The sequence below is a fragment of the Heptranchias perlo genome, chromosome 14 (assembly GCF_035084215.1).
Source record: "Heptranchias perlo isolate sHepPer1 chromosome 14, sHepPer1.hap1, whole genome shotgun sequence".
NCBI lineage: Eukaryota > Metazoa > Chordata > Chondrichthyes > Hexanchiformes > Hexanchidae > Heptranchias > Heptranchias perlo.
In genome coordinates, this window is record NC_090338.1 from 5175131 (window position 1) to 5199622 (window position 24492).

The 24492-nt window shown below is 48.7% G+C and overlaps 1 protein-coding gene across 1 annotated transcript in view; it reads right to left on the minus strand.

The window, feature by feature from the left end:
• LOC137332272 (calcium/calmodulin-dependent protein kinase type II subunit alpha) overlaps positions 1 to 24492 on the minus strand; it is a 203414-nt gene that overhangs the window by 57360 nt on the left and 121562 nt on the right. The window contains exons 5-8 of the mRNA XM_067995978.1: positions 21664 to 21729; positions 20470 to 20542; positions 12709 to 12811; positions 1239 to 1322 (exon numbers count right to left, since the gene is read on the minus strand). Coding sequence (XP_067852079.1) covers positions 1239 to 1322; positions 12709 to 12811; positions 20470 to 20542; positions 21664 to 21729 — 326 coding nt within the window. The remainder of the gene's footprint in view (positions 1 to 1238; positions 1323 to 12708; positions 12812 to 20469; positions 20543 to 21663; positions 21730 to 24492) is intronic.

The following is a 24492-nucleotide window of genomic DNA, read 5'->3' on the forward strand; positions in this document are numbered from 1 at the left end:
AAACACAAGGACAATTTAAGAACAAACTATTTAACAATGATACACTGTTAGTGGAGATGGGTGTTCAGGTGTTCAGTAAATGAAAACACTAATTACTACAATAGGGATTCATTGACTCCATAATGTCAGTTTAAGACAGGAGAAACGTAGGCACATCATCTCTGGAAACTAAGGTTATTGAAACACATTGTAGTGTTGGATGTTGGTGTTCAGGGGATTGCATTAAGCCACATCCATCAACAATATCTTGCATTTATATGGCCCCTTTAATATAGGAAAACACCCCAAGGTGCTCCACAGGAGCGTAATCAGACAAAAATAAGACACTGAGCCAAGGAAGGAGACATTAGGAGGGGTGACTACAAGCTTGGTCAAAGAGGTAGGTTTTAATGAGGGTCTTAAAGGAGGAGAGAGAGGTGGAGAGTTTTGGGGATGGGATTCCAGAGCTTAGGGCCGAGACGACTGAAAGCATGGCTGCCAATGGTGGGGCGCATGGAGTGAGGGATGCACCAAGAGGCCAGAGTTGGAGGAGCGCAGAGAGATCGGAGGGTTGTAGGGCTGGAGCAGGTTACAGAGATAGGGAGGGGTGATGAGATAATGACCAGATCATCTGTTTCAGTGATGTTGAGGGATAAATATTGGCCCAGGACACCGGGGAGAACTCCCCTGCTCTTCTTTGAATAGTGGCCGTGGGATCTTTTACGTCCACCTGAGGGGGCAGGCGGGGCCTCGGTTTAATTTCTCATCCAAAAGACGGCACCTCTGACAGTGCAGCACTCCCTCAGTACTGCAGTGATGTGTCAGCCTGGATTATGGGCTCAGATGTCTAGAGTGGGACTCAGACCCACGACCTCTGACTCGTGGGCGAGAGAGTGCTGCCCACTGAGCAACGGCCGACACTTAATAGGGACCCAATGACCATTGACTCCTGTGTAAATATAGTCGATGTGCAAGCAAGCTTTAGATACACACAGGACATATCACCTCATGACCCTTGGGACCCACATTGTCACCCACGAGACTCCCAGTTCTACAATAACAAAGACCTCCATCTACACAGAAGGGGTGGTGAAGTCACAAATATTATTTTTCTTTTTGCACAACGAAGACTTGCTGTGCAAATATTTGTGACGACCTTCACTCTCACTGTCATGCACTTTATTTTTGGCTCGGTGACTGGTACAAACTCACACAGAGTACAATCTCTGGGGGGGATCATCGTCTGGAACACTACTTACCACAGGCCCACAGATCCACGGGTTTCCCATAGGGATCCTTCCTCAACACCTCGGGAGAGAGGTAGCCAGGAGTGCCAGCAAAACCTGGAAACACAAGGAGAAAGAGTGAAAGGAAGAGATGTTCTCGGGCAGCTTAAATTGAGCGACGCTCAGTTTACTTTGTTCACCCTCATCCATCCTAAATTTGCCCATTGCTGCTTTCCCTCCGCTGTTAGGAGGAGAACGGTCTGCGCTCGCTGACCTACATCGGCTCCCGGTCCAGCAACGCCTCGATTTTAAAATTCTCATCCTCCTGTTCAAATCCCTCCATGGCCTCGCCCCCTCCCTATCTCTGTAACCTCCTCCAGCCCCGCAACCCTCCGAAATCTCCGCGCGCATCCAATTTTGGCCTCTTGCGCATCCCCGATTTTTATCGTTCCACCATTGGGGACCGTGCCTTCAGCTTCCTAGGGCCCTAAGCTCTGGAATTAATTCCCTCCCTAAACCTCTCTACCTCTCTCTCTCCTCCTTTAAGGCACTCCTTAAACCCTACCTCTTTGACCGAGCTTTTGGTCACCTGTCCTAATATCTCCTTACGTGGCTCGGTGTCAAATTTTGTTTGATTACACTCCTGTGAAGCACCTTGGGACGTTTTGCTACGTTAAAGGTGCTATATAAATGCAAGTTGTTGTTGTTGTTGGACAGATGCCACCTCTGGTTCTAAAAACAGCTGTGAGGTGTTTATGGAGCCAGAACGCACTTACATCAGATTGCCCTGATACAGTTGCATGTTTCTGTTGTACGGCTATCACATAGCTTGGTGTGAATATTTGCATAGCACAGTGTTGATTCCATCTGTGAATGAACACACATTACACAGAAGTCACACCACAGAAACAGGCCATTCGGCCCAACTGGTCCATGCTGGTGTTTATGCTCCACACGATCCTCCTCCCTCCCTTCTCCATCTCACCCTATCCGCAAATCCTTCTATTCCTTTCTCCCTCATGTGTTTATCTGGCTTCCCCTTAAATGTATCTATGCTATTCGCCTCAACTACTCCTTGTGGGAGTGAGTTCCACATTCTCACCACTCTCTGGGTAAAGACGTTTCTCCTGAATTCCCTATTGGATTTATTAGTGACCACTTTATATTTATGACCTCTAGTTCTGGTCTCCCCCACAAGTGGAAACATTTTCTCCACGTCTACCCTATCAAACCCTTTCATTATCTTAAAGACCTCGATCAGATCACCCCTCAGCCTTCTCTTTTCTGGAGAAAAAAGACCCAGCCTGCTCAATCTTTCCTGATAGGAATAACCTCTCAGTTCTGGGTATCATCCTGGTAAATCTTTTTTGCATCTTCTCCAGTGCCTCTATATCCTTTTTAAGATGTTAACGCATGTGCAGCTGGACATGCCAACAGCTGTGAGGCATGCACCTGGTCCGATCAGTAATTTCACTTATCTGGAAGAGCCTCATTTGGTTTCTACATCGATCATTTGTATGAAGGTGGATTGATGTCGGGGAGATTTGTTTCTTTTACTCTGGTTTTCTGCCCTGCCCTGAAGCTGCTGAATCCTGATGAATTCCCTTGCACTACGGTTGCAAAGGCACAGGCAGCACCTGGTAACTCATCCAAATAGCCGTTCTTCATGTGTGTGCGTCCAGGCTGTGGCCTCACGGTGGGCGTCGCAGCCGGATCTGATGCTGTCCACGCATTAGCGCAGAGCAACAGGGACCAGGGAGCAGGAACCCTGACAGATTTCACCTTTCCTTAGCTTGGGGGGACGCTGCCCTAGTTAGAATCATAGAATCATAGAAGTTTACAACATGGAAACAGGCCCTTCGGCCCAACATGTCCATGTCGCCCAGTTTATACCACTAAGCTAGTCCCAATTGCCTGCACTCGGCCCATATCCCTCTATACCCATCTTACCCATGTAACTGTCCAAATGCTTTTTAAAAGACAAAATTGTACCCGCCTCTACTACTGCCTCTGGCAGCTCGTTCCAGACACTCACCACCCTTTGAGTGAAAAAATTGCCCCTCTGGACCCTTTTGTATCTCTCCCCTCTCACTGTAAATCTATGCCCCCTCGTTATAGACTCCCCTACCTTTGGGAAAAGATTTTGACTATCTACCTTATCTATGCCCCTCATTATTTTATAGACTTCTATAAGATCACCCCTTAACCTCCTACTCTCCAGGGAAAAAAGTCTCAGTCTATCCAACCTCTCCCTATAAGTCAAACCATCAAGTCCCGGTAGCATCCCAGTAAATCTTTTCTGCACTCTTTCTAGTTTAATAATATCCTTTCTATAATAGGGTGACCAGAACTGTACACAGTATTCCAAGTGTGGCCTCACTAATGTCTTGTACAACTTCAACAAGACATCCCAACTCCTGTATTCGATGTTGACATCAGAGAACTCAGCGCAGACCAGAGTTTGAACCTACCTCGGGCTCCGGGTTCCGGGAGATTTCATCACATGACCTCCTGCCGCCAACCAGCCCCGCCCCCACGCTCCCGCCATTGGTCACTCCGACACGTCAATCGGTCAATAATGGTGGCCACCATACCCACAATCCTCTGCGCTCCAGAAACTGCTCTATCAGAAGCGAAACACCAGAAGAAAAGGCCCCTACAATTTTTTTTCCTGGGTTTGCTTGCAGGAATGTCCGGGAGATTAATCTTTAATTCAGGGAGGACTCCAGGACAATCCTGGAGGGTTGGCAACCCTAAACATCTGAGGAGCAGCAACCATCTCATGAAGTTGCTGCTTGAATGCTCCCTCTGAAACTGTAGCATGGCCTCGCCCCTCCCTATCACTGTAACCCCCTCCATGGCCTCGCCCCTCTCCCTATCTCTGTAGCCTCCTACAACGCTCTGAGATCTCTGCGCTCCTCCAATTCTGGCCTCTTGCGCATCCCCGATTTTAATCGCTCCACCATTGGCGGCCGTGCCTTCAGCTGCCTGGGCCCTAAGCTCTGGAATTCCCTCCCTAAACCTCTCCGCCTCTCTCTCTCCTCCTTTAAGACGCTCCTTAAAATCTACCTCTTTGACCAAGCTTTTGGTCATCTGGCCTAATATCTCCTTATGTGGCTCGGTGTCAATATTTGTCTGATAATCGCTCCTGTGAAGCGCCTTGGGACGTTTTAGTGCGTCAAAGGCGCTATATAAATGCAAGTTGTTGTTGTTCTAGCTCCGCCAGAGGCAAATATAAACACGGCTGCCAGAGGCAGTGTTGCCCTTTTCTCTGGCTGGGTTTACACTGAGTGCTCTGTTTATATCCGGTCAGGGATTCAGTTTCCTAGTCTCCAGTCCATTCGGACTTTCCCCCCACAGCCAACCCCGCGGAAGTCACAATTTGTGACTTTTACAAACTCTTGAGGCTGTTTTCTTATAGAGAATGGAGTGGAAGGATTCATCCCCGCCTCGATATTAAAGTGCAGGTGGCAAGGACGCACCTGCCCCAAGACTGCGGGGGTCCTCTTTAAATATGCAAATCAGACTCTGATGCTGTCATCAAGACCCAATCCGCTATTTTAACCTAAGGCCTGAACGGGGGAGAAGTGGTGGCTTCCTCAGCAGCCCAAACCTGCAAGGAACAGGAACCAAGGCCACCAGACCAATGTACCCAAACCTCCCACACAGGAATCTTTCAGGAAAGAAGGGTGGGGGGGGGACATAGGAACAGGAGTAGGCCATTCAGCCCCTCGTGCCTGCTCCGCCATTTGATAAGATCATGGCTGATCTGTGATCTAACTCCATATACCTGCCTTTGGCCCATATCCCTTAAACCTGCAAGGAACAGGAACCAAGGCCACCAGACCAATGTACCCAAACCTCCCACACAGGAATCTTTCAGGAAAGAAGTGGGGGGGGGGGCATAGGAACAGGAGGAGGCCATTCAGCCCCTTGAGCCTGTTCCGCCATTCATGGCTGATCTGTATCCTAACTCCATCCACCCGCCTTGGCTCCATATCTCTTAATAGAATCAATTGATTTCAGATTTAAATTTATTAATTGAGCATCGACTGCTTTTAGTGGGAGAGAGTTCCACACTTCTACCACCCTTTGTGTGAAGAAGTGTTTCCTAACTTCTCTCCTGAATGGCCAGGCTCTGATTTTAAGGTTATGTCCCCTTGTCCGAGACTCCCCCACCAGCTGAAATAGTTTCTTTCTATCTACCCTATCAATTCCTTTCAAAATCCAAAAACCTCAATCAAATCTTCCCTTATCCTTTTTATATTCCGGGGAATACAAGCCTAGTGTCTGTAATCTCGCCTCATAATCTAACCCTTGGAGCCCTGGTAACATTCTGGTGAATCTGCGCTGCGCTCCCTCCAAGGCCAATATATCCTATCTAAGGTGTGGTGCCCAGAACTGTACACAGTACTCCAGGTCTGGTCCAACCAGGGCTCCATTAGCCTTTTTGATTATTTTTTGTACCTGATCACTATATTTTAGTGACCTGTGTACACGGACCCCTAAATCTCTTTGGTCCTCCACTTTTCCGAGCTTTTCACCATTTAAAAAATACTCGGATCGATCCTTTTTTGGTCCAAGCTGGTTGACCTCACATTCACCTGCGTTGAAATCCATCTGCCACGGTTTTGCCCACTCACTTAATCTATTAATGTCTCTTTGTAATTTTATGCTCCCATCTAAACTACCAATTTTGTGTCATCGGTAAACTTCGATATCTGGCTCTCTATTGTGTTATCAAAGTCACTAATGAATATGTTGAATAGTTGAGGCACTAGCACAGATCCTTGTGGGACACCACTAGTCACTTCCTTCCAACTCAAGTACATACCCATTATCACTACTCTCTGCCTTCTTTTTTTTTATTCGTTCATGGGATGTGGGCGTCGCTGGCAAGGCCGGCATTTATTGCCCATCCCTAATTGCCCTTGAGAAGGTGGTGGTGAGCCGCCTTCTTGAACCGCTGCAGTCCGTGTGGTGAAGGTTCTCCCACAGTGCTGTTAGGAAGGGAGTTCCAGGATTTTGACCCAGCGACGATGAAGGAACGGCGATATATTTCCAAGTCGGGATGGTGTGTGACTTGGAGGGGAACGTGCAGGTGGTGTTGTTCCCATGTGCCTGCTGCTCTTGTCCTTCTAGGTGGTAGAGGTCGCGGGTTTGGGAGGTGCTGTCGAAGAAGCCTTGGCGAGTTGCTGCAGTGCATCCTGTGGATGGTACACACTGAAGCCACAGTGCGCCGGTGGTGAAGGGAGTGAATGTTTAGGGTGGTGGAAGGGGTGCCAATCAAGTGGGCTGCTTTGTCCTGGATGGTGTTGAGCTTCTTGAGTGTTGTTGGAGCTGCACTCATCCAGGCAAGTGGAGAGTATTCTGACTTGTGCCTTGTAGATGGTGGAAAGGCTTTGGGGAGTCAGGAGGTGAGTCACTCGCCACAGAATACCCAGCCTCTGACCTGCTCTCGTAGCCACAGTATTTATGTGGCTGGTCCAGTTAAGTTTCTGGTCAATGGTGACCCCCAGGATGTTGATGGTGGGGGATTCGGCAATGGTAATGCCGTTGAATGTCAAGGGGAGGTGGTTAGACTCTCTCTTGTTGGAGATAATCATTGCCTGGCACTTGTCTGGCGCAAATGTTACTTGCCACTAATGAGCTCAAGTCTGGATGTTGTCTAGGTCTTGCTGCATGCGGGCTCGGACTGCTTCATTATTTGAGGGGTTGCAAATGGAACTGAACACTGTGCAATCATCAGTGAACATCCCCATTTCTGACCTTATGATGGAGGGAAGGTCATTGATGAAGCAGCTGAGGATGGTTGGGCCTAGGACACTGCCCTGAGGAACTCCTGCAGCAATGTCCTGGGGCTGAGATGATTGGCCTCCAACAACCACTACCATCTTCCTTTGTGCTAGGTATGACTCCAGCCACTGGAGAGTTTTCCCCCTGATTCCCATTGACTTCAATTTTACTAGGGCTCCTTGGTGCCACACTCGGTCAAATGCTGCCTTGATGTCAAGGGCAGTCACTCTCACCTCACCTCTGGAATTCAGCTCTTTTGTCCATGTTTGGACCAAGGCTGTAATGAGGTCTGGAGCCGAGTGGTCCTGGCGGAACCCAACCTGAGCATCGGTGAGCAGGTTATTGGCGAGTAAGTGCCGCTTGATAGCACTGTCGACGACACCTTCCATCACTTTGCTGATGATTGAGAGTAGGCTGATGGGGCGGTAATTGGCCGGATTGGATTTGTCCTGCTTTTTGTGGACAGGACATACCTGGGCAATTTTCCACATTGTCGGGTAGATGCCAGTGTTGTAGCTGTACTGGAACAGCTTGGCTAGAGGCGCAGCTAGTTCTGGAGCACAAGTCTTCAACAGTATAGCCGGGATGTTGTCGGGGCCCATAGCCTTTGCTGTATCCAGTGCACTCAGCCGTTTCTTGATATCACGTGGAGTGAATCGAATTGGCTGAAGACTGGCTTCCGTGATGGTGGGGATATCGGGAGGAGGCTGAGATGGATCATCCACTCGGCACTACTGGCTGAAGATGGTTGCAAACGCTTCAGCCTTGTCTTTTGCACTCACGTGCTGGGATCTGCCATCATTGAGGATGGGGATGTTCACGGAGCCTCCTCCTGCCATTAGTTGTTTAATTGTCCACCACCATTCACGACTGGATGTGGCAGGACTGCAGAGCTTTGATCTGATCCATTGGTTGTGGAATCGCTTAGCTCTGTCTATAGCATGTTGCTTCCGCTGTTTAGCATGCATGCAGTCCTGAGTTGTAGCTTCACCAGGTTGGCACCTCATTTTTAGGTACGCCTGGTGCTGCTCTTCTACACTCCTCATTGAACCAGGGTTGATTCCCTGGCTTGTTGGTAATGGTTGAGTGAGGAATATGCCGGGCCATGAGGTTACAGACCGTTTAACCAATCTCCTAACCAGGTCAATAATTTGCCTTCAATTCCATGAGCTTTAATTTTAGCTCACAGTCTCTTAAGTGGAACCTTATCAAGTGCCTTCTGGAAGTCCATACAAACTACATCCGTGGACATTCCCCTGTTTACCACTTTAGTTAGAGAAGATTGAGGGGTGATCTGATTGAGGCGTTTAAAATGTTAAAAGGATTTTATCGGGTAAATATAGAGAAACTATTTCCTGTGGTGGGGCAATCAAGAAGGAGGGGACCTAATCTTAATATTAGAGCTAGGCCGTTCGGGGGTGATGTCAGGAAGCACTTTTTCACACAAAGGGGAGTGGAAATCTGGAACTCTCTCCCCCAAAAGGCTGCGGATGCTGGGGGTCAACTGGATCTTTCAAGACTGAGACCGATAGATTTTTGTTGGTTCAGGATTTCAAGGGATGTGGAGCGGAGGCAGGTAAATGGAATGGAGGTACAGGTCAGCCATGATCTGACTGAATGGTTGAACAGGCTTGAGGGGCTGAATGGCCTCCTCCTGTTCCTACGTTCTTAAAGTAAAAGAGGGAGAAGGATAACGGAGGCACGAATGGGCATTGTACCGTTTCCCAGACAACTGGTTTACATAAACGTTCAGGAGCTGGAGTCTTCGACTCATTTCCAGTCAGCTCAGTGTATGTTCCGCGTTACTTGACGTGGAATGTAATCTTCTGCGTCACATTCGCACGGAGATTAATCTCTCCTTAATGACAGTGACATGTATCTCATTAACCTTCCCTTTAATATCCCAACTGTTAATCCTTTACATGATGTCGGAATCTTTACTGCTCAGGATGCTGTCGGTCTGTTGCCTGCGGTTGAAATTTATTGACCAGCCCCTAATATTAATCAATCTCATTGACCTTTCCTGCGGTGAATTGCAGTCCAGTCTGGGCATCTCTACATGCCTCAGTTTGCTCCTGAAGACGTGGGTGGGTGTCCAGCCCAGATCTTTGATACAGGTGTTCAAAATTATGAAGGGGTGTTGATGGAGTAAATAAGGAGAAACTGTTTCCACTGGCAGGAGGGTCGGTAACCAGAGGACACAGATTTAAGATAATTCATACTATCATGGCGAAACAGGCTCGAGGGGCTGAATGGCCTCCTCCTGTTCCTATGTCCCCCCCACCCTTCTTTCCTGAAAGATTCCTGTGTGGGAGGTTTGGGTACATTGGTCCAGTGGCCTTGGTTCCTGTTCCTTGCAGGTTTGGGCTGCCGAGGAAGCCACCACTTCTCCGCCATTCAGGTCTCAGGTTAAAATAGCGGATCGGGTACAGCACCAGGAGGAGGCTATTCGGCCCATCATGCCTGTGCCGGCTCTTTGAAAGAGCTATACAATTGGTCCCACTCCCCTGCTCTTTCACTGTAGCCCTGTAAATTTTCCCTCTTCAAGTATTTATCCAATTCCCTTTTGGAAGTTACTATTGAATCTGCTCCCACCACCCTTTCAGGCAGCGCATTCCAGATCATAACAACTCGCTGCGTAAAAAAATTCTCCTCATCTCCCCTCTGATTCTTTTGCCAATTATCTTAAATCTGTGTCCTCTGGTTACCGACCCTCCTGCCACTGGAAACAGTTTCTCCTTATTTACTCTATCAAAACCCTTCATGATTTTGAATACCTCTATCAAATCTCCCCTTAACCTTCTCTGCTCTAAGGAGAACAATCCCAGCTTCTCCAGTCTCTCCACGTAACTGAAGTCCCTCATCCCTGGTACCATTCTAGTAAATCTCCTCTGCACCCTCTCTAAGGCCCTGACATCCTTCCTGAGGTGCGGTGCCCAGAATTGGAGGCAATACTCCAGCTGAGGCCGTTTGGGGGTGATGTCAGGAAGCACTTTTCCGCACAAAGGGAAGTGGAAATCTGGAACTCTTTTTTGTTTTAGAAAGATTCAGCATAACTTCCTTGCTTTTGTACAAAAGAAGCAGGAGGGGAAATGAGGAGAATTTTTTTTTTATGCAGCAAGGTGTTACGATCTGGAATGCACTGCCTGAGTGGTGGAAGCAGACTCAATAGTAACTTTCAAAAGGGAACTGGATATATATTTGGAAAGGAAAAAGTTTACAGGGCTATGGGGAGCAGGGAGAGTGGGACTAATTGGATAGTTCTTTCAAAGAGCCGGCACGGGCACGATGGGCTGAATGGCCTCCTTCTGTGCTGCAAGATTCTATGATTCTAACTCTGGTACTGAGCCCAAAAGGCCATCGAGCCTTGACAATGTCTATGTAACCCTAAACTGACTTACTGCAGTTGTCTCTGCTGGAAAACGTCAGGGAGAAACAAAATGGAAGCATGTCCATATATGGATTAAAGGGGCTACAGCGGGCGATGTCATCGTCCTGTGGTTACCGCATGGGGTCGGGGATATATAAAGAACTGCCTTAAGGGGGAAGAGGCGGAACAGAAGCAAAGAGTTTCAAGACATGATTGCCTGTTTGCCGAAGGATTGGTGTAAAATGCATCTTTTGTACTTACTGCCTTGTTACTGTGTGTAACTAATTGTTCTTGATCATTAGAATTATTGGTTGCCTTGTCGAACTGACCTATAACTATGGGGTGGAGCGGAGGGGAAAATCGCAGCCAAGCTGGAGTGCGTGTGTCCGTCATCCTGTGCACCCCCAGGAGTGGGATCCTGGCTGATTTAACCCCTTCCATTACCCGGAGAGCGTTTGAGGCCCACTGGGCTGACTCAGTAGAAGACCAGGTCCCCAGTAGCCGCGGCCTTTACCAATGGAGCTATCAAGGGATAAACATAATGGGGGTCATTTTCAACCTTGGGGGTGGGGGTGAGGGGGGGTGACCTGGCGGTTCGGCTCGGGCGGGTTCAACTTCCAGTGACCCCGAATTTCCGCTTCCTGTTCAGCCTTCCTGTTCACCATCAACATCCTGGGGGTCACCATTGACCAGAAACTTAACTGGACCAGCCATATAAATACTGTGGCTACAAGAGCAGGTCAGAGGCTGGGTATTCTGCGGCGAGTGACTCACCTCCTGACTCCCCAAAGCCTTTCCACCATCTACAAGGCACAAGTCAGGAGTGTGATGGAATACTCTCCACTTGCCTGGATGAGTGCAGCTCCAACAACACTCAAGAAGCTCGACACCATCCAGGATAAAGCAGCCCGCTTGATTGGCACCCCATCCACCACCCTAAACATTCACTCCCTTCACCACAGGCGCACTGTGGCTGCAGTGTGTACCATCCACAGGATGCACTGCAGCAACTCGCCAAGGCTTCTTCGACAGCACCTCCCAAACCCGCGACCTCTACCATCTAGAAGGACAAGGGCAGCAGGCTCATGGGAACAACACCACCTGAATATTCCCTCCAAGTCACACACCATCCCGACTTGGAAATATATCGCCGTTCCTTCATCGTTATTGGGTCAAAATCCTGGAACTCCCTTCCTAACAGCACTGTGGGAGAACCTTCACCACACGGACTGCAGCGGTTCAAGAAGGCGGCTCACCACCACCTTCTCAAGGGCAATTCGGGATGGGCAATAAATGCCGGCCTCGCCAGCGACGCCCACATCCCATGAACGAATTTAAAAAATTTTTAAAATAAAGAGGCCATAATCTGGAGCCAAGAGAGAAGCCGAGAGGGAACTTTTTGGCAAGATCTGGCTTTGCCAGGCTCCGCCCTTTTATCCGCCAATCAAAATTTCCCCTTGAAAAGGGGGCGGGTGCATAATACGTCCGCCCATGTGTGGGCGCGGTCTTTTTATTAATATATTCGTTCTCGGGACATGGGCGTCGTTGGCGAGGCCAATATTTATTGCCCATCCCTAGTTGCCTTGAGATGGTGGTTTGATACAACTGAGGGGCTTGCTAGGCCCACTTCAGGGGGTGGTTAAGAGTCAACCATGTTGGCGTGGGGACTGGAGTCACCTATAGACCCAGACCGGGTAAGGACGGCAGGTTTCCTTCCTTAAAGGGACATTAGTGAACCACTCAGATTTCTCAAGGGCAACTAGAGGATGGGCAATAAATGCCGGCCTTGCCAGTGACGCCCATATTCGGAGAACAAATACAGCTTCACGGTCACTTTTACCGATCCTGGCTTTTTATTTCTGGATATTTTGTAAACTGAATTCAAATTCTCAAACTGCCCACGGTGGGAATTGAACTCATGTTCTCTGGACGATTAGTCCAGTAACACAACTAGTGCACTAACCGTACCCTTATATGCCTATTATATCGTCGTGCAAATGAGGAAAGATTCGTCACATGATGTATTTTCTGTCATGTGAACCATGGCAACGCTGGACGCCATGGACATCGGTGAGTCTCTGGCAGGACTCACCAATTCCGCAGCCGCCCCCTCCTCGCCTGCTGTGTGGACTGATGCCCGCCCGAATGATTTGGTTGACCCTCGAACCTGGAAGTCGGCCGGGGGTGGTGGTCAACGGGGTCATGTGATAGGTGGGCGGGAGTCTCGGGCCTTTGGCCGTCTGCTGGCGGGAACGCGGGTTATTTGGCCCCCTGTGTTTGAAACGCTGTCTGGACCGATTGGAGCTTTACCTCTTCAACAAATGATGGACAACTCACCAAACCAGGCCTGTTGGTCCCCTTCAACTTCGATGGCAAGGCCAAAGTCCGCAAGCTTCACGGCGGCTCCTTTAGATTTGGAAGCGAGGAGCAGGTTTTCAGGCTGTTGGGGAGTGGGGGGGGGGAAGAAAGAGGCAACATGGAACTTAAATGGAGGAAGCCTGTTCAATGAGCTAACACTTTTACCCACTCATATACCAGCTTCACGCGAGTCAACCGGGATTACCGACACAGGAAAGGGCAAGACTGGAACAGAGTCTCCAGTCTATCTGTTGGTCCCAGAAACGAACCCTTCACAATTGCCCACTCCTTCAGACATCTACCCAACTCTCCCGTGAAACTTCTCCCCACTACCTGCCCCCCCACAATGGTGTCAGCCGTGGCTCAGCGGTACCACTCTCGCCTCTGAGTCAGACGGTCACCGGTTCACAGTCCCACTCCAGAGGCTTGAGCACATAATCCAGGCCAATGCTCCCAGTACCGATACCGAGGGAGTGCTGCACTGTCGGAGATGCCGTCAGCCCTCGCAGGGGGAATCCCACGGCCACTATTTCGAAGAAGGGCAGGGGAGTTCACCCCCCCTGGGACAAATTCATCTCTCAACCAGCATCACTAAAAGCAGATTATCTGATTGTGGGATCTTGCTGTGCGCAAATTGGCTGCTGTGTTTCCTACATTACAACAGTGACCGCACTTCAGTTGGCTGTAAAGTGCTTTGGGGCTACATTAATGGTGCTTTTTAATAAAAACAAGTTGCAATTAGTCAAAAAAAAAACATGAGAGGGCATTAGTGAATGACAGACGGCAATGAAATTAATAAGTTTGTTGGTTTCATGGTGTTTCCAGGGTGCTAGGCCTGTCACATTCCGCATTCTGTATAAGTGCATTAAGGTACAATAATCATCAGACTTACAACTAACACCAGGAGCAGAATATCTCACACCAGCCCGTCACTTTGCAATTCAATTAACATCTCCGACACATGCTGTCTGCACAGACCTTCCTCCTTTAAAAGGCTGTCCGTTTTTGCTTTGCGTGTCTGCCCTGATCAACATGATGTGAGGCTGGGAGGGAGTGGCACAGTTTCCCACCGTTACCCACGGTGATCACATCAAAACGTGCCCGCACCCAGTGACAATTTAAAAGCGCTTTTCCAAAAAAATAAAATGAATTCCACAAATCACAATAACAAGAACAAACAGCAGGCCAAATAGAAACAGGCTTGGCCGCAAATTGTAGCCGTGTGACACCGTGCCTCCTCCCAGACCGCTCGGGGAAAACAATTCCACAGGAACAGGAGGAGGCCATTCAGCCCCTCCAGCCTGTTCCGCCAGTCAATTAGATCATGGCTGATCTGTGCTTTAACTCCATTTACCCGCCTTGGTTCTGTAACCCTCACTATCCTTACCCAACAAAAACCTGTCAATCTCAGTTATGAAATTCTCAATTGACCCCCCCCCCCTCCAGCCTCGACAGCTTTTTGGGAGAGTTTGGGGGGAGAGTGTTCCAGATGCGAGAGGTTAGGGTTAGGCCCCCTTGTTCTGGACTTCCCCGGCAGAGGAAATAGTTTCTCTCTATCCACCCGATCAAGTCTTTTAATCTTCTTAAACACCTCAATTAGATCACCCCTTAATCTTCTAAACTCAAGGGAACGTCCAATGCATCCCTACGGTGAGATCGCAATGGTGAGAGGCCATTTTAACTTTTACCGCCTGGTGAAAGAGGAGTGATAGCAATTGAAACCATGACTGATTAGAAGCCAGTGCGACAGAATATCGGACAGTAAAGCCAGGGGTGGTGGGAGATGAGGAGACCATTTTTTTTAGGCAGCGAGTGGTTATGATCTGACAGGGCGGTGGAAGCAGATTCAATAGTAACTTCCAAAAGGGAATTGGGGCGGGGGAGGGTGGGATTAATTGGATAGCTCTTTCAAAGAGCCGGCACAGGCACGAAGGGCCGAATGGCCTCCATCTGTGCTGTACGATTCCATGATTCTCTGTAAAGCAGGCTGCCAATTCGCTATCAAGCGGTTTTCGCCCCGGCGGTAAAAGGTAAAATGACCCCCCCCCCGACCCCGGGTGATTTCAGTGTTAAAACACTGCCTGAACTCACACCAACGACAGGGAAAAATACAATGACTGAGGTTAATTGTCCAATAAATAACTATTTACTTTAAGGCTAGTTTTAACTTTCAGCGATGGTGGAACGTGGGCAGCAGTGGATCGGCTTCGATGATTATAAAATCAACGGGAAGGAAAATCGAGCAGGATGTCAAAAGGGGCGGATGTCACAACAACAACAACAACAACAACAACAGCAACAACAGCAACAACAACGTACGTCTATACAGCGCCTTTAACGTAGTAAAACGTCACAAGGCGCTTCACAGGAGCGATTATCAAACAAAAAATTGACACTGAGCCACATAAGGAGATATTAGGACAGGTGACCAAAAGCTTGGTCAAAGTGGTTCGGTTTTAAGGAGCGTCTTAAAGGAGGAGAGAGGGGCGGAGAGGTTTAGGGAGGGAATTCCAGAGCTCAGGGCCCAGGCAGCTGAAGGCACGGCCGCCAATGGCGGAGCGATGGAAATCGGGGATACGCAAGAGGCCGGAATTGGAGGAGCGCGGAGATCTCGGAGGGTTGTAGGGGCTGGAGGAGGTTACGGAGTTAGGGAGGGGGCGAGGGCCATGGAGGGAATTGAACACGAGGACGCTTATTTTAAAATCGAGGCGCTGTTGGGCAGGGAACCAATCTACGTCTGCGAGCACAGGGGGTTGGGTGTGACCCCTATAGCCTGCCACTCCAAGGACGTTAAAATCAGACCTCGTGCCTTAAAGCTCTGAAATGATATCGGCCCCACAGCAGATAGCTGGGTGAGGGGAATCCTTTCTGCTCCAGGCCTGGAGTGCGGCTTGAAACCACAACCTTCTCCAAAGGTACGCCAAACTCCCCAGTCGAGACTAGAAGTAGTTTCATTTTTGTTGGCCAGAATCAATTGCACAAAATCAAGGAAAGGAAAATGTCGAGGGACTGTAGCTTTAACTCTGAGCGCTGCTTTGCTCGTTCAGACTTAGAGTGGGAGTATGCAAATTAGATAGTGATGTCGTACGGCCAACCTCCCCCATACAGCAGCAGCTTGCCAAAGATTGAGAAGCTAATTAGCCCCGAGTGCAGAGTGAGCACTGGGTGGAAAATGAAAGCTTCCAGTAAATTTCCACATTAAATTAACCATTAAAATTCGACTGGATTTTGGGCTGGTGAGGCAGTGGAATAGCACTCGGGGAGGTGAAATTCCACTTCAACGGGAAGGTAATTGGGAACAGCAGGAGGCCATTCAAGACGGACAGGTTGAAACTCAACAGAGCTGGGACCAATCTCCTCGCGGGGAGGTTCACTGGTGCTGTGGGGGAGGGGTTTAAACTAATGTGGCAGGGGGATGGGCACCAGGATGTAGCATTGGAAAGGAGAAACAAGGTGCACAAAGGATCGGGAGAGAAAGATAGCACTAGAGTAAGAAACAGTACGGTATTAGGTGGGATCAGACTAAGAGAATACGAGAAGGTCTAAGATAGGTTTAGAGTGCGTGTGTGTAAACGCACGAAGCGTGGTAAACAATGTCGGAGAGCTGCAGGCGCAAATAGCCACACGGGAATATGATGTAATGGCGATAACGGAGACCTGGCTCAAAAAAAGGCAGGATTGGGGTCTAAATATTCCTGGATACAAGGTGTTCAGGAAAGATAGGGAAGGAAAGGAAGGAGTGGGGGGGGGGGGTGACAATATTGATTAAGGAAAATATTGCAGTGCTGGAGAGAGACGATGTCCTGGAGGGGTCAAGGACAGAATCTATTTGGTTAGAGTTAAGAAACAGCAGAGGTGCCATTACACTACTGGGTGTATTCTATAGACCACCAACTAGTGGGAAGGAGATAGAGGAGCAAATTTGCAGGGAAATTACAGAGAGGTGCAAAAGCCATAGAGCAGTGATAATGGGGGACTTCAATTATCCTAATATAGACTGGGATAGTAATAGTGTAAAGGGGCAGAGAGGGGGAGGAATTTCGGAAATGTGTTCAGGAGAACTTTCTTGATCAGTATGTTTCCGGCCCAACGAGGAAGGAGGTATTGTGGGATCTGGTTCTGGGGAGTGAGGTGGGCCAAGTGGAGCAAGTGTCAGTGGGGGACATTCAGGGAACAGTGATCATAATATCATAAGGTTTAGATTAGTTATGGTAAAGGACAAGGAGTAATCTAGAGTAAAAATACTTAATTGGAGGAGGGCCAATTTCAGTGATTGAGAAGGGATCTGGCCCGGGTAAATTGGAATCAAAGATTGGCAGGCAAAACTGTAATCGAACAATGGGCGGCCTTTAAAGAGGAGATGGTTCAGTTCCAGCCTGGGTACATTCCCTCAAGGGGGAAAGGTAGGGCAACTAAAGCCAGAGCTCCCTGGATGACGAAAGAGATGGGAGTAAGATGAAGCTGAAAACGGGGGCGTATGACAGATGTCAGGTTGATAATACAAGCGAGAACCAGGCTGAATATAGAAAGTTCAGAGGAGAAGTGAAAAAGGAAATAAGAGGGGCAAAGAGAGAGTATGAGAATAGACTGGCGGCTAACATAAAAGGGAATCCAAAGTCTTCTACAGGCATGTAAACAGTAAACGGGTAGTAAGAGGAGGGGTGGGGCTGGTTAGGGACCAAAAAGGAGATCTACTCATGGAGGCAGAGGGGATGGCCGAGGTACTAAATGAGTACTTTGCATCTGTCTTTACCAAGGAAGAAGATGCTGCCAAAGTCACAGTAAAAAAGGAGGTAGTTGAGATACTGGATGGGCTAAAAATTGATAGAGGAGGTACTAGAAAGGCTGGCTGTACTTAAAGTAGATAAATCACCCGGTCCAGATGGGATGCATCCTAGGTTGCTGAGGGAAGTAAGGGTGGAAATTGCGGAGGTACTGGCCATAATCTTCCAAACATCCTTAGATACAGGGGTGGTGCCAGAGGACTGGAGAATTGCAAATGTTACACCCTTGTTCAAAAAAGGGTGTAAGGATAAACCCAGCAACTACAGGCCAGTCAGTTTAACCTCAGTGGTGGGGAAACTTTTAGAAACGATAATTCAGGACAGAATTAATAGTCAATGGACAAGTGTGGATTGATTAGGGAAAGCCGGCACGGATTTGTTAAAGGCAAATCATGATTGAATTTTTTGATGAGGTAACAGAGAGGGTCGATGAGGGCAATGCGGTTGATGTGGTGTATATGGAGTTTCAAAAGGTGTTTGATAAAGTGCCGCATAATAGGCTTGTCAGCAAAATTGAAGCTCATGGAATAAAAGGGGCAGTGGCAGCATGGATAGGAAATTGGCTAAGTGACAGGAAACAGAGAGTGGTGGTGAACGGTTGTTTTTCGGACTGGAGGGGGGTGTACACTGGTGTTCCCCAGGGGTCAGTGCTGGGACCACTGCTTTTTTTGATATATATTAATGACTTGGACTTGGGTGTACAGGACACAATTTCAAAATTTGCAGATGACACAAAACTTGGAAGTGTAGAGGACAGTGAGGAGGATAGTGATAGACTTCAAGAGGATATAGACAGGCTGGTGGAAAGGGCGAACACGTGGCAGATGAAATTTAACGCAGAGAAGTGTGAAGTGATACATTTTGGCAGAATACATACGGGATTCTGGGCTTTATTAATAGAGGCATAGAGTACAAAAACAAGGAAGTTATGATGAACCTTTATAAAACATTGGTTTGGCCACAGCTGGAGTATTGTGTCCAATTCTGGGCACCGCACTTTAGGAAGGATGTGAAGGCCTTAGAGACTTCAGTTACGTGGAGAGATTGGAGAAGCTGGGGTTCTTCTCCTTAGAGCAGAGAAGATTAAGAGGAGATTTGATGGAAGTGCCCAAAATCATGATCAAAATAAAGTAAATAAAGAGAAACTGTTCCATTGGCGGAAGGGTCGAGAACCAGAGGACACAGATTTAAGGTGATTGGCAAAGGAACCAAAGGCGACATGAGGAAAAATCGTTTTACGCAGCGAGTAATTATGATCTGGAATGTGCTGCCCGAAAGGGTGTTGGAGGTAAATTCAATCGTGGCTTTCAAAAAGGAATTGGATAAATAATTGAAGGGAAAAATTTGCAGGGCTACGGGGAAAGAGCAGGGGAATGGGACTAACTGGATTGCTCTTACAAAGAGCCGGCATGGGCTTGGTGGGCCAAATGGCCTCCTTCTTTGCTGTAACCATTCTATGATTCTATGATATCCTTGCCTAGAAAAATCTTATCGATCTCAGTTTTGTAATTTTCAATTCACCACCAGCCTCGATGGGCGGGCATGTGACGAGTGGGGTGTGCGACGGGCGGGGTGCGTGACGGGCAGGGTGTGTGACGGGCAGGGTGCGTGACGGGCAGGGTGCGTGACGGGCGGGGTGTGTGACGGGCAGGGTGCGTGACGGGCAGGGTGCGTGACGGGCGGGGTGCGTGACGGGCAGCCAATCTGCTACCACCCCTGGCAAAGTTCAATTTTACCCCTCCAATCTTTCACCTCTTGGACCAGGCTTTAAATTCAGCCCATCGTGATAGGTTAAATTCTTCAATTCTTCACTGCCTGGTCTAGCAGGGGTCCCACATGAAATTAACTTGGGCAGTCCGTTTCCCAGATTACATGGAACATGGTTAGAGATGGTACAAAGTTCTCTCTACTCTGCCCGAACATCGTAGCCTAGAAATGGCGATAGTTGTTTTGGAAGATGTTGTAATGTAGGAAACACTGCAGACAATTTGCACACAGCAAGATCCCACAAACAGCAATGAAATAAATGACCAGATAATCTGTTGTTATGATTTTGGTGCCAGCTGTGGCTCATTTGGAACACTCTCGCCTCTGAGTCAGAAGGTCGTGGGTTAAAGTCCCACTCCAGAGACTGGAGCCCCACGATCCAGGCTGACGCTCCCGGTGCTGCACTGTCAGAGGTGCCGTCTTTCAGATGAGATGTTAAACCCTGGCCCTGTCCTGCCCTCTCGGGTGGGTGTATAAGATTCGAAGAAGAGCGGGGGGGTTCTCCCCTGTGTCCTCAACCAATATTTATCCCTCAACCAACATCACTAAAAACAGATTATCTGGACATTATCCCGTTGCTATTTGAGGGACCTTACTATGTGCAAACTGGCTGCTACAGAACAACAGTGACTACACTTTAAAAAGTACATCACTGGTCGTGAGGCGCTTTAGGACGTCCTGAGATCGTGAAAGGCGCTGTAGAAACGGAAATTCTTTTCTCCATTCACTAAAGACCGAGCTTCCGAGAAGAAGGTAACTGGTGAGTGCCAGTTAGTACTGATCTGGTGAACTAGCTATAAGATACGAGTACAGGTGCTCCCCTTCACGTAGAATTACATACAATTTACAGAATGGAAACAGGCCATTCGGCCCAACTGGTCCCTGCCGGTGTTTATGCTCCACACGAGCCTCCTCCCTCCCTACTTCATCTCACCCTATCAGCATATCCTTCTATTCCCTTTCTCCCTCATGTGTTTATCGAGCTTCCCCTTAAATGCATCTGTGCTATTCGCCTTGTGGGAGCGAGTTCCACATTCTCACCACCCTCTGGGTGAAGAAGTTTCTCCCGAATTCCCTATTGGATTTATTAGTGACTCTCTGGTGTTTCTTTAACGATTCTGACTGGGGGGAAAGAGAAATCCCGATTTTCTTTCGCGATATCAGTGAGGAAAGTGTTGCTGTGTCTGACCTTGAGGTCTCGGTGTACAATTCCCATCTGATGACAGTGGAGCACAGCCTCCAGAATCTGTTGGATACAGTGACTGTAAAAAAAAAAAAAAATTCATTATTAGACCTCGTACATAATATGACATCGTTATCTGGACTGGCGGAGAGTTGACCTGAGATTGAGATCCCTTCAAGGCAAGAACTGAACTGACCCTTGACTTAATATCAGGCGTTGTACTCACGACAGGCAGGTGGAAGAGAGTTTGGGGCTTCAAGGCAGACTTATATTACCAGGGAGAGTAACAGGAGGGTGGTTGGAGTCTGGAACTCACTGCCTGAAAGGGTTGTGGAGGCAGGAACCCTCACAACATTCAAGAAGCATTTGGATGAGCACTTGAAATGCCATAGCATACAAGGCTACGGACCAAATGCTGGAATATGGGATTAGAGTAGACAGGGCTGATGGCCGGCGCGGACACGATGGGCCGAAGGGCCTCTATCCGTGCTGTATGACTCTATGACTAGCCTAAGACTGCAGGCAATATGAACAGGTGTAAAATTCAGTGCCTCCTTCAATTCAAATTGCGACAGCTGGCAGCTTAATTTGCCCTACTTTGCGCACTGCTTAACACATTCATCTACAATTAGATTGTAGTCCTGAAATTAAACTCATAAATTGTATCTGGCAAATATAACCAACCCTGGGGAAAGATTTCCTCTGCGCGCTAGGTGTCACGAAATCCTGAATGTTTTGATAGAGTAGATCTGGAGAAACTGTTTCCACTGGCAGGAGGGTCGGTAACCAGAGGACACGGATTTTAATGTGATCGGCAAAAGAGCCAGAGGGGGAGATGAGAATTTCTTTTTACGCAGCGAGTTGTGATGATCTGGAATGCGCTGCCTGAAAGGGCGGTGGAAGCAGATTCAATAATAACTTTCAAAAGGGAATTGGATAAATACTTGAAGGGGAAAAATCTGCAGGGCTACGGGGGAAGAGCAGGGGGGGGAGTGGGGCTAAATGGAGAGCTCTTTCAAAGAGCCGGCACATGCACGATGGGCCGAATGGCCTCCTCTCGTGCTGTAAAATGGCGGAGCAGGCACGAGGGGCTGAATGGCCTACTCCTGTTCCTATAAGATTCTATGGTTCCACGAGAAGTAAATGGGAAAGAGGGTGAGACACGAGACAGCCCCCGACCTGTGCCTCTCAAGCACTTACCTGGCATCAGCTTCACTGTAGTATTCACGGGCTACGATGTCTTCAAAGAGCTCCCCGCCAGTTATCCTGCGAAGACAGGTTCAGGTAGACGACTCATTAACCTCATGTGTAGAACACAACGTGCAGTCCCCCAACAACAACAATAACTTGCATTTATATAGCACCTTTAAAGTAGCAAAACGTCCCGAGGCGCTTCACAGGAACGTAAATCAGACAAAATTAGTTTCTGGCTGGGGTGGAGGTCACCTCGTACAAGAGATAGGTACTGTAATAGAATTATCAGGGCCGGAGCGATCTCCTGGACTGGTTTCGATCGCCTAAGGGGTCGGAGAGGAATTTCCCAGGTTTCTTCCTCCCCTAATTGGCCTGGGTTTTTACCTGGTTTCTCCGTGACGATCGCATGACTTTCGGGCGGGGCGGGGATTGCACATACTGTGATCCACGAGGCATCGGAGTTGTGTGGGACGGGCCGGATGGACCAGGGGGTGATTTCCTGTCTGTCATTGTCCGTACGTCCGTGAGAAGCGCTCGCCAGGAGAGGTGCAGAGACGGGAGGGAATCTACACCTCAGCACACGATCAGACTCCAATGGCACCCGAGTAAAGAACTGCTCAGACGTGTTAATCAAACTGTGAGAACGACCTTGGACGTAGAATGTGTGTCTTACCATTCACCACCTGGCAGTATTCCAGGCACAGTGAGGCAGTGCGGTCTGCACCGTTTACAATGTGCCGTCTTTTAAATCTGTGCTGAGTTTGCAAGGTGGCCCTGTGGGCTAATTATACAGGGGCTTTTATTTTATTATTCATTCTCGGGATGCGGGCATCACTGGCAGAGCTGGCCGTCCCCAGTTGCCCTTGAGAAGGTGGTGGTGGGTCTTCTTCTGTTTGATACAGCTTGCTGGGCCACTTCAGAGGGCAGTTAAGAGTCAACCACGTTGGTGTGCAGAAAAGATTTACTAGGATGCTACCGGGACTTGATGGTTTGACTTATAGGGAGAGGTTAGACAGACTGGGACTTTTTTCCCTGGAGAGTAGGAGGTTAAGGGGTGATCTTATAGAAGTCTATAAAATAATGAGGGGCATAGATAAGGTAGATAGTCAAAATCTTTTCCCAAAGGTAGGGGAGTCTATAACGAGGGGACATAGATTTAAGGTGAGAGGGGAGAGATACAAAAGGGTCCAGAGGGGCAATTTTTTCACTCAAAGGGTGGTGAGTGTCTGGAACGAGCTGCCAGAGGCAGTAGTAGAGGCGGGTACAATTTTGTCTTTTAAAAAGCATTTGGACAGTTACATGGGTAAGATGGGAAAAGAGGGATATGGGCCAAGTGCAGGCAATTGGGACTAGCTTAGTGGTATAAACTGGGCGACATGGACATGTTGGGCCGAAGGGCCTGTTTCTATGTTGTAAACTTCTATGATTCTATGATTCTATGGAGTCACGTATAGGCCCAGACCGGGTAAGGATGGCAGGTTTCCTTCCCTAAAAGGACATGAGTGAACCAGTTGGGTTTTTAACGACAATCTGACAGCTTCACGGTCACTTTTACTTTTTATTTCTCAAACTGCCGTGGTGGAATTCGAACTGACGTTCTCCGGATCATTAGACCAGTAACAGGACCTACCTGTGAGTCAGGACAGTGCCCGAGCCGCACGATTTCGGGCCAGGCTGGAGCCGGCCCAGCTGCAGCAGGGTGACCGTTCAGGGTCCGCAGCTCGCTGGCAAGATTCGCATACGGTCTGAGTTCAAAATGGCTCCAATGGCTCCTCCGCCCAACAGGCTGCCACCCAGATCGGTCCCATAAACTCTGAAATCTTGTGCGACTCAAAGAGCAAATTTAACTGCCTTCCCGCCAAGTATCGCCTGGCAACATGGCGGTTATAGGTGTCAGACGTGGCTCAGTGTGGTCGCATTCTCGCCTCTGAGTCAGAAGATTGTGGGTTCAAGTCACACTCTAGAGAGTTGAGTACAAAATCCAGGCTGATACTCCCAGTACGGCACTGAGGGAGTGCTGCACTGTCGGAGGTGCCGTCTTTCAGATGAGGCCCCGTCCACCCTCTTAGGTGGATGTAAAAGATCCCACGACCAACAATTTTGAAGAAGAGTACGGGAGTTCTCCCCCCAGTGTCCTGGGCCAATATTTATCCCTCAAACAGATTGTCTGGTCATTTATCACATTGCTGTTTGTGGGATCTTGCTGTGCGCAAATTGGCTTTTTTTCTTTATTCGTTCAAGGGATGTGGGCATCGCTGGCGAGGCCGGCATTTATTGCCCATCCCTAATTGCCCTTGAGAAGGTGGTGGTGAGCCGCCTTCTTGAACCGCTGCAGTCCATGTGGTGAAGGTTCTCCCACAGTGCTGTTTGGAAGGGAGTTCCAGGATTTTGACCCAGCGACGATGAAGGAACGGCGATATGTTTCTAAGTCGGGATGGTGTGTGACTTGGAGGGGAACGTGCAGGTGGTGTTGTTCCCATGTGCCTGCTGCTCTTGTCCTTCGAGGTGGTAGAGTTTGCGGGTTTGGGAGGTGCTGTCGAAGAAGCCTTGGCGAGTTGCTGCAGTGCATCCTGTGGATGGTACACACTGCAGCCACTGTGCGCCGGTGGTGAAGGGAGTGAATGTTTAGGGTGGTGGATGGGGTGCCAATCAAGCGGGCTGCTTTGTCCTGGATGGTGTCGAGCTTCTTGAATGTTGTTGGAGCTGCACTCATCCAGGCAAGTGGAGAATATTCCATCACACTCCTGACTTGTGGCTTGTAGATGGTGGAAAGGCTTTGGGGAGTCAGGAGGTGAGTCACTCGCCGCAGAATACCCAGCCTCTGACCTGCTCTCG